The 10,808-nt window shown below is 52.6% G+C and overlaps 1 protein-coding gene across 1 annotated transcript; it reads left to right on the forward strand.

Moving 5' to 3' along the window:
• The first annotated feature begins 731 nt into the window (after positions 1–731).
• On the forward strand, positions 732–10,328 carry SH2D7 (SH2 domain containing 7). Its single transcript, XM_005906609.2, is given in 7 exon segments — positions 732–956; positions 2,356–2,445; positions 5,604–5,737; positions 5,740–5,768; positions 6,042–6,227; positions 7,801–8,538; positions 9,952–10,328. Coding segments are annotated over 7 exon segments (1,404 nt in total). The 5' UTR covers positions 732–780; the 3' UTR covers positions 10,003–10,328.
• The last annotated feature ends 480 nt before the right edge of the window (positions 10,329–10,808 follow it).

The raw sequence follows: 10,808 nt of genomic DNA on the forward strand, positions 1-10,808 counted from the left end.
CTCTTCTGGGAGCAGCATCTCTTCCCCAGCCACCAGCCTGGCCTCCTCCTTTGCTGCTCCAGTGGCATATTCTGGACAAGGCTTCCCCCAACCCTGACCCCCCATCTAAATAACACACCCATTCATCTTCTTCCTCTCTTTCCTGGAGTGCTTATTACACTTGGTGCCATATTCTACATATGTATTTGTCTATTGCCTGTATCCTTCCACTAGAATGTATGTGCCACAAGGCAAAATGCTCTTTGGAGTACTGCTTTATTCCCAGGACCCACGAGTATGTGGCACACAGTAGACAGTAAAGCTTGAGTGGAAGGAGAAATTCACCAGCACGGAACTTCACCAAAATGCAAGTGGCCTCCATGGAGGAAGGACAAGTAGAATTTAAATTCCCCACTTTGCTAACAGTGGCAGTGCCTGGCCCTTAGCCAGAGTCTGGTCTTTAGCCGAGACAAAGACCGGAGGTTGGGGGAAGGGGCCAAACCCAGTGCTGCGCCTCATCTGCTAGCCAGGAAGTCAGAGATACCCCCCCACCCCAGGCCTCTCTAGCTGCTAATGTGACCCTCCCCCAGCGTCCCCAGCCAGCCAAGGTGCCCCGCCTCAGAGCATCAGAGAGGGGAACCAGCCCACACATTGTCAGAGGTGACAATGGGGCTCCTGTGTGCCATGGGCGGTTGGAGAGGGCATGGACTCAGGCAAATGAGGCGTCAGTCCATGGGGCGCACACAGATATAGAGGCGTGCGGGTGGTCTGGGCTCGGCTTCCACCTCAGTGCTCGCCAGAATGGAGGCCCACCTTAGGCAGCTCAGCCTGGGCAGGGGACCCAAGGGGGCTGGGGACAGACAGGCCCTGGCTGAGCTGCAAGAGCTGGCCCTGAGCTGGTTCATGGAGACGCAAGCCCCCCTCATTCTGCAGAATGGAGTCCTGCCCCCCTGGTTTCACGGATTCATCACCCGCAAGTAAGGCTGACCCTGTCCACACACCCAGCATGGCCGATAGCCCCTCAGGGCCGAAAAAATGGTCTGGGACCAGATTGGTCCCTGCCTTCTCCATGGGGGAGGCAGGGACCCCAGGAGGTGGTGGGTGGGGAAGCAGACTTAGGGGCACCAAGTTCTCTGACAGCTGCTTCTGTGGGCAAGGTGGGTGAAGGCATTGGCCCCCCACTATGAGTCTGCTGGGGCTGCCAGGTTGCCAGAAAAACAGAGGCAGGGGGGTGGGGGCGGCAGGCCGGATCAGAATGCATTCAGACCATCTCTGAATATCTTGATGAATTACTAAGGGTGCTGTTTCATTTATCATCCAAACCAGAACACTATTAGTAAGTGGAGAATTTACTAGGAGACCTGTTTTAAGTGGGAACTGTTCCAGGCAGCCCTGGATATACAGTTACTCTAGGAATAGACGCCAAAATGTGGGGTCTGGCTTTCTGATTGGGATGGGTCTCCAAGCTGCCAAAGCCCTTGCTGAAGGAATAACAAATGCGGCCAGCCTTTGGGTCCTCCCGGCCCAGCACTTAGCATTGAACCAGGGCCAGCTTCACCGGCATCAACTCGCGTTGTAACACGGGGCCCTTTGCTCAGAAGGGCCCTATTCTTGGCTGAATACACTGCAGTCCCCATGTTGAAATTCTTACTTTTTTACTGACAGGCTCCAGGTTTTCATTTAGTACCGAACTCTGCAAAATTTGTAGTTGACCCTGCATAGAGCAGGCACTCAGTGTTTGGTGAATAAGTGGGTGAGGAACTATTTGGTCTATGTACTGCCAAATCAGAAGACAGCTGGAATTTTCCACCATGCCTCCAGAATACTTGGCATTATTTAGCAGTATCCATAGCTGCCTGGGGTTGAAGGGGATGTGCAAGGGAGGAAGATGAGAACCTAAGAGTTGCTATCATGGTCAGCCTCCAGATATAATAGCACCTTCTCCCTGCAGAAACTCTTGTGCAGTACACATCCTGCACAAGTGTGCAGCAATTGTACACATTGCTGTACACAGCAATCCTGAGGCAAGGATCCACAAAACTGAAAATCTCCAGCTATATGGAATCCCTCTTGCTATAGGGCCATTCAGGTGGAGGGCGGTGGCTATTGTGCCCACTGGTGAGGCTGTAAGTGGAGCAATGTACGTGATTTCAGGACTCCAACCCAGCGCCAGACTGAGTCTTGAATTTGCTTGACTGAGCCCAGACAGGCCACAGAACCAGCCAAAATACTGAGGGAGTTCTCTATAAAGGTCTGGAGGTCTCTGCTCTGGGTCTGGGGCATGGCCAGCAGGGACTCTGAGGCGGGTCTGACTTAGGCTACTCCTGCTGCTGTTGGGGGTGCCCAGCCCTGACTAATGGCATGTCCTCTGCCCAGGCAGACAGAGCAGCTGCTCAGGGACAAAGCTCTTGGCTCCTTCCTCATCCGCCTCAGTGACCGGGCCACCGGCTACATCTTGTCCTACAGGTAAGAGAGGAAGCCCTCTGCAAAGGGCAGGCAGGCAGGTTCTGGCTCCCACAAGCCAGCCTTGCAGATAAGCTCCGAGTCTCCACCAGCCCACACTGCTGGGATTTCCCCAGGCCCTCACTCCCTGACTCCCTCACCCATCCACCATGTCCATCAGGCATGCTAAGCAGCGCCGGCCATACACTAGGAGAAGCCTCTGCCTTCAAGGGGGTGAGTTAGAGGGGCAGGCAGGGGAAAACCTCCTCCTGATGGAAGACTGGGGAAGGTTCACAGAGGTGAACTTTGAGTCCAGGATAGAAGGAAGAAAGCAACTTGCTGGGCAGGAAAGGAGGTGTGATTGGGGTTTAGGAAGGCATTTCCAGTAGATTAAACTGCATGTGCAAAAGAAGAGAGACAAGGCAGACTAAGGTGTTGGGGAGTTGCTGGGTGCAGAAGGATGCATGGTCCCAGTGGAGCAGTGCCTGGAGAGGAGGGCAGGGGGCAGCTCAGGATAGCCTTGGATGCTGGGCTATGTCCGTAGACAATGACGGGTCATCGGGTCAGACTTAGGTTTTGCAAGGAACCTGCAGGCAGCCTATGGAAGGAGGACTCAAGACAGATACTAGGGGCAGTGGGAACCACGAGGGGTGAGGTCTGGGCTCAATGATGAAATCTAGGCTAGTGTAAGGCAGTGGTCCTAGAGACAAGGAGACAAGATAGGCAGGATGAAGTCAGAGGTGGTGATATCAGAGCCTGACCCAAGAGTAGTTTGCGAGGGGGAAGGCAGAAAAAGAAAGAAGTTCCCCACCACCAACCCCCAGTTAGGGAGGGAGGCAGGCTGGGGCTCTAGGGAAACTCTCAAAGGTCTCAGATTCAGATTCAAAATTATCATCTGTTCTGACTGTCTCAGTTCAAATCCTGACCTTGAGCAAGTTGCTTTGCCTCTCTGCACCCATGTTTCCTCATCTGTAAAATGGTAATATTGCAGTATTTACTGCATAGAATTGTTGAATGGGTTTGATGAGTTTAGACCTTTAAAAGTGCTGGTACTCCAGAACATAGTAAATAAATAAATGTTACTCATTACTAAAATAGTTATTGTTATTCTGAGTCCCTGATACAGTTCTCAGCATTTTGAAATATATAAACTCAGCAGTTTTCAATGTCTTTTCAGCATCAGGGCTTTTTTTTATTATTATTATTGTTCAAACATGATCTTGGGTGGAATGCCAACTCATTAAAGAGATAAAAGTGGGGTTCCTTGCAGATACACAAATAGACCAACACGAATCCAGAAACAGCCCCCCACATTTGCTTTACCTGATTTGCAACAAATGTCCACATTTGGTTTACCTGATTTGCTACAAATGTCCACTGTAGTTCAGGGGTGAGGGATGGGGATGGGCTGGTCTTTTTAATAAGTGGTGTGGAAGTAATTGGATATCCAAATGGAAAAAAATGACCCCCACCTCACATCATATACAAAATTTAAATAATTCTAGACGGATCATGAACTCAAGTGAGAACAGCAAAACAATACACTTATAAAGGAAAACATGGGAAACGTTTTTCATGATCTCATGGTAGGCAAAGATTTCTTTAACAAGACCCCAAAGTACTGACAGAGAAGCTTAACAATTGAGTTTCTTAAAATTGAGAACTCTTATTAATCAAAAGATACCATTCTGTGAATAAAAGGACAAGCCACAGTGCCGGAGAGGTTTTGTATTGTAATACATACACCTAATAAAGGATTCATATCGAGAATATATGAAGAAGTCCTGCAAATCAGTAAGGCAAAGACAACACAGGCAAAATAGAGGCACTTCAAAAAGAGGGTCCAAAGAGGACGGTTCAGCAGCTTTAGTGATCACGGAAATAGAAACTAAAACCACAATGAAGTGCTGGTTACAGTAGAAAGAGGCTACGAAACAGTTTGTGAAGACACGGAGCAACTGCAACTCTCATACTTGGCAATGATTTTAGAAGACAATTGGCATACTACTAAAGCTAAGCAAAAGTGTATCCTGGACCCACCAACTCTCTGTCCTGGGATATTCTCAACACTAGTGAATACACGTATTCAGCAAAAAGCCATGTACAAGAATGTTCAGAGTAACTTCATTTATAATAGCCCAGGTGTAGAAATAACCTAAATGTCCATCAGCAGAATGGATACATTGTGGATATTTAAATTAAACGGAATACTACCTATCAGTGGGGGAAAAAAGAAGCTAATTCTACATGGACATGAAAAAAAAATATGATTCTATTTATGTGAATTTCCATAATGAGTAAAACTGATCTGTGACAATGGGGGTCAGGGTGATGGCTACTCTGGAAGGGGCCATACGGGAGTCTTCTGGTGGTGGTTACATGGGAAATACATTGAGTGGCACAATTAGGACGTGTGCCTTCACTGTGTTTACCCTTATTGTTTAGTTACTAAGTTGTGTCTGCCTCTTTGTGAGCCCATGAACATTTTGGGGACCCCATGCAACCGCGCCAGGCTCCTCTGTCCATGGGATTTCCCAGGCAAGAATACTGGAGTAGGTTGCCGTTTCCTCCTCTGGGGGATCTTCCCCACCCAGGGATTGAACCTGCAGTCTCCTGCATTGGAAGGCAGATTCTTTATCACTGAGCCACCAGGGAAGCCCAATACTCTTCCATAAAAAAGGAAAATGAAGAGAGTGGGACTTTACAGGCTGGGGGAGATGGGAGCTGGAATTCCATCTTTTCCATGTGGCTGGAATTCAGGTGAGGGGAGTGAGGCCGAGGTGTGCAAGTGTGGGGTCGGACCTCATCTTTAAGACAGAGGTTTTACTCATCATGGATATTTTGGTATTAATTTTGACTTTCTAAAATATTGCGTTATCAGTTGTCCTGATTACTGAATTTGTGTCATCCCTTTACATCTTGCATCCGAGCCCCAAGCTGAGTGCCTCACTTCCCCTGTCCTTTCTTCCCTGACTGATGCTGCAGGGGAAAGGGGGTGGGGGGTAGGAGGGGAGGTGGGGTGGAACGCCACTCCCCAGCTCCCCATCACCTGCAAGGCTGGGCTTGTTGGATGTCAAGTCCTACTTTCCAGAGGGGCACGTCAAGGCCCCAGAGGACAGCGTGGCCCCGGGTCAGCTCTGGCCCTGGGCCAAGGCAGAGCTGCTGTTGTCCTTGTGTTGCAGGGGCAGTGACCGCTGCCGGCATTTTGTCATCAACCAGCTCCGAAACCGGCGCTACCTCATCTCAGGGGACACCCAGAGCCATGGCACCCTGGCAGAACTCGTGCACCATTACCAGGAGGTGCAGTTTGAGCCCTTCGGGAGACCCTGTCTGCTGCCTGCCCCCGGGTAGGTACCCCTCTTCCTGGGGGGGTGGGGGATGGGGCAGAGTGCCCAGGCCAGGGGTGTCCACCACTGGACCACATGCCTTTCTTTGCCTTTTCTATTTCCTGCCACCCACGGGCACTCAGTGCGGAGTCCTGGGAGAAGGAGACAGCGTTCTAGCTGAGGTCTGGGACCTGGTGGGGATGTTTCTGGCTCTGGCCAGCAGTCTCTGGCAGGAGGCTAGAGGCCAGCCAGGGGTGTATGACAACATACTTGCTGTGTCTCCACCACCCCCAGATGGAGGACAATGATCTCTATGACGCTATCACTGTGGGCCTCCACCAAACTGATCCTAGCCTGGAATACCCACCAGAGGAGGCCAGCAGCCCCCCTGCCTCTCCAAAGCACCAGGTCTCCTCCCTCCACAAAAGGAGGAGCCTGGATGCAAGTCCCCGGAATCTCTCCGAGGAAGAAAGCATGGAGGTGAGAAGGATTCTGGGCCACTGAGGGTCAGGGTTGCTAGACCAGGAATGTGGGTGCCACGCCCACAGTCAGGCCTGGAGCGGCCACCGCAGCCAGCCCCTCAGGCTGAGGAGGCTGACTGCCAGGCCCTCTGGGAGAGAAGTGGCGCAGTTTGGAGTTACCCAGTGGTTCACCCATGCCTGCCTCTGCTAGCTGGATTTGGTTCAAACCTTGGCTTGGCCTTTCTGGCTGAGTGACTTTGGTCAAGTCACATAAGCTCTCTAAGTCTCAGTTTACCAATCCTGAGATTCCACTGAGGCTTGAATGAGGAAACGGATGTACAATGTCTGAAAGAATCCCTTTGTAAACTATAGAGTGGAGTGCCTGTGAGTCAGTACTTTATTGTCCCTAGCATCTTTGCAGGAGGGACTCATAGAGACTTCTTTTTTTAATGTATATCAGATCACAGAATATCAAGGGCTTCTCCTCTTGTTTAAAATCTGAAAGCTTCACCAGGGTTCACAAGAGCCTTTTCAGGTGCCCTTGCTCCCTCTCCTCCTTCTTCAATTTTCTGGATCTTCCTTAAACACACCAGCCTTGTTCCCACCTCAGGGCCTTTGCACTTGCTGACCCACTGCCTGGAATACTCTTCCCACCAGACACCCACATGGCTGCTACTCTCGCTGCATGCCATTCTCTGCTTAAATGCCCTCTCCGCAGAAAGGGCCGCCTAAGCTATGGAAAATATCCCCTCTCCCACCTGCCATTGTCCCGATCCCTTTCCTCAGCTTTGTTCTTCTTCACAGTACTGATCCTGAGCTGACAGTATATTATCTTGTGATACACTATAATATGGGGTTGCTTCCCAGGTGGCACACTGGTAAAGTATCCACCTGCCGATGCAGGAGACGCAAGAGATGCCGGTTTGATCCCTGGGACAGGAAGATCCTCTGGAGAAGGATATGGCAGCCCACTCCAGTATTCTTGCTGGAAAAACCTGATAGGCAGAGGAGCCTGGTGGACTACAGTCCACAGGGTTGCAGAGAGTCGGACACAACTGAGTGACTGAGCATGCATGCTATTATATCATGTATTACATCAACCACATTAAACAAAAACAGAGTAGTATGTTGCCCATCTCCAGGTTAGAATGTAAATTCCCAAGAGGTGGTCTTGCTCATTATGGAGCCCTTGACACCTGGGACAGTATCTACACAGTTCTTACTAAATATTTGTTGAATAAATACACAATTGATGGACTTGAGCGTGGCCTATTCTGAAGGTGAAGGGAGTAGTGAGTGGGTGAATGCAGGGGTCTCTCTGAGGGGCAGAGGGGAGAGGAGCAGAACAGAATGATCTCCGGTGGGAGATAGAGCTCACGACCTCTGACCTTGAATGCCAATGTAAGGACCATACTCAGGAGTCCTAGAATATGAAGCTGGCAGGGACCCCAAATGTCCACCAACCCCTGCACGTAATGGTCAGGTAAATGAGTCCAAGGCCAGGGGCCTTAGCTTCTCTGAGAAAGCTTCATTTTAGCTGAGGGCAGCCTGGTGGCAGGGTAACCTTTCAGAAGTTCTGTTCCTCTCTCTAGGCTCCTGTCAAGGTGCCCCCGCTCCCAGAAAGGAGAGGTTCCCTTCTGAGCAGCTCTTTTGGAGGCTCCAACAACATCATCTATGCAGACCTGAGAAAGATGAACCAGGCCCGGCTAGGCCTGGGCACAGATACATCTGGCTGGCAGGGGCCAGTTCCAGGTGGCAGCCAGGCCTGTTCTCCAGGCAAGGAGGCCCAGAGAAGACTGTCAGACGGAAGCCAGAACAAGCCTGATGGCCCAGGACCTGCCCTCTCTGGCGTGAGCCCAGACCAGGGCCCTAGGGTGTCTCCCATTTCTTGGGGCCTCCTCCTGCCGTCCAGCTCGGAGGCCTCGGGATCCTCAGGGGCTACCTGGAGCCAGGGGTCTCCAAAACTGAGCCGTGGGGCCCAGCCCTGCTTCCAGAGCAGTTGTGCAGACACCTACGAGTCCATCTGGACAGAAGACGTCCCCGAGGACACCAGGGATGTGCCACGCCGAGAAGATGGCAGTGCCCATGAGCAGATTGCAGTCTGCTGGGGGAGCCCGGCCAGGACCCCCTATCCTGGGATGGGCCCTACATACAGCAAGATTTCGGGGTTCACAGACAGTGGTTATGAGAGGATCTCGGAGGTCCCGGAGCTCCCAGAGCCCAGACACACCTATGAACAAATCCCAGGAGCAAGCAGCCAGGAGCAAGGAGGCTGGACAGACACACAAATCCAAGCAGCCAGGAGCAAGGAGGCCGGACGGACACACAAGGTGGGCTCCAGAGTGGGGCGGGGTGGCTACCAACCAGCAGAGAGCTACTGGTGAAGGAGGGAACCTGTGGCCCTCAAACACGGGTGGGTCAGGTCAGCACCACACCCAGAACTTCCCAGCTCCGACTTCTGCTTGGAGAAGGTGGGAGAGGAAGAGGTTAGATTTGGATATAAGATGGGAACTTTCAGGCCCTTCTGAAGTCTTTCTCTGGGGCAGAACTCCTGCCACTGCAGGGGTCTCAGAGCCTCAGAGAGGTGGACAAGGACCCTGGCTCCAGGTTTGACTTGCCTTGTCCCTTTTCATGACTCAGGCACTCCCTACCCATGTGGCTTTGGGCAAAATAGTTTCCCATGCAACTAAGATCACCAGATTCAGCAAGATAAAATACAACACACCCAGTTAATCTGAATTTCAGATAAACAATGAGTAATGTTTTTTTAGCATAGTTACCAGTACTGCTATTATTCCTTATTTATCTGAAGTTCAAACTTAGCTGGGCATCCTGTACTCTTATTTAGCATCTACCCAGTATCTGGCTGCATTTCCTCATCTGTAAAATGGGCTGGTCCTGTGCTGTGTCCAGGGGTGGCTGCCCAGGAGATGATACTAGCCATCCCCATGTGCTCAGGATACAGCCCAGAGACAGCTGTCAAAGGATAACTGTTATTCCTGGGGGTTTCTAAGAAAGGAGAAAGGGGGAAGCAAAGACCAGGATGGAGGGAGGGGGTCAGAGTTCCCAGGGAGGCAGAGGAGCCCTGCTGAGGGTTCACCCCAGTGTGCTTGCCTGTACCTGGAGCCCATGAGCCAGGTGACCCCCTCCCCGAGGTGGCAGCCTCAGATCTCCAGCATATGCAGACCTCCTCTCCCGGCCTGAACAGTAAGACCCTGAGCTCGCAGATGAAAGGCCTTCACCAGAAGCTCTGCCAGCTCCCCCCTTGCGGCAGGGTTGTACCCACACACCCCAGGACAGGGAACTCCCCTGGTTCAAGCCTCTGAGATCCTGACTCCCAGGACCACAGATCCTGCCTGTGGACAGTCCTTCTAAGAACTACATAAGCTACATCCCCCATCTGCTCCTCCTCCAGCTGCAAAGTCCTTCTGGGTACTGAAGGCACCACATACACCCCACCCCCCCATCCTACCTAGGGCGTGGCTGAGGCAGAGAGGGCTGGGGTGGGGACCCCCGGAGACCCAGTGAGGGAAGGGGGGCGAGAGAGAAGTCCTTCATCCAAACCAGAGGGCTGGAGTTTCTGGCACTGTGAGGGGCTGTGGAGCAACTAGCCATCTGCATTCCAACCTGGTCTTTCTCTGGCCTTGGCCTCAGCTCCCAGTCCCTGTAGAGGGACCCTCTGAGCCTGGGTCTCCCTGCCCTGTCCCGGGACCCAGGCACCAGCATCCTGTCCTTCCTTGCAGCCTGACAAGCTCCGGAGGATCTTCTTCACAGACAAGAAGCACAAACCCTGAGGAGGTCTGGCTTCCAGCAGCCCACCAGCGGGTTTCCTGGGCCTGGGGCCACACCAGAGGTTATTGGGAAGCTCTCAGCTTGCTTGAAGGCACCCCTTGGACCCTCAAACCCAACCAGCCTGCTCTGAAACCAGGCTCCAAGACAGCCTAGGTGCCCACCAGCGACAGGGTGGGAGGGGACCTTCCAGTCTCCTGCTGCTCAGGACTGAGTCCCACTCCCCACCCCAGGGCCTCCCACCCATCCAGAGGAAGTCACAGCCTGAGAGGAGGGGGGACCAGCCAAAGGCAGGGGTGAGCACCCCCTGCTTCCAAGATGAGCAGGCTGGGGGGGTCCTGGACGATTGATGGAGCTGGCCTCCCACCACTGAACACTTACTGAGCATGGGACAGGCCCTGTGGCATGGCTGGCATTTTCTTAGCTGAGTGATGTCATACAGTTGCTCCAGAGACCAAAACCAGTCCCCCTCACTGTGGCCCTAGCAGAGAGCATAGGGTGGGAAGTAGCAGTAGAGTGCCACCTCAGAGGGGATGGTTCTGACCCTGGGGCAGCTGAGCTCCTGGGGGCCATCCCCTCTGCCCCTCTCCACCCCCACCTTTATGCAGGCCTCATAATGCAAGCTAAGCAGACCCTGATCTGACCCTTTTGCTGCAGATGAGTGGGCGGGGTGGGGGGCAGGGAGGGACAGAGACCCAGAGAGGAGCAGCAACCTGCCTGAGGCTGCACAGTCAGTCAGCCTGGGCACTGCTGGGCAGTTTCTGGAGTCAGCCAGTGGGTGCTTGCTGGCCTCCCTATATGACCAGGTCGC

Source organism: Bos mutus, chromosome 21 (assembly GCF_027580195.1).
Source record: "Bos mutus isolate GX-2022 chromosome 21, NWIPB_WYAK_1.1, whole genome shotgun sequence".
NCBI lineage: Eukaryota > Metazoa > Chordata > Mammalia > Artiodactyla > Bovidae > Bos > Bos mutus.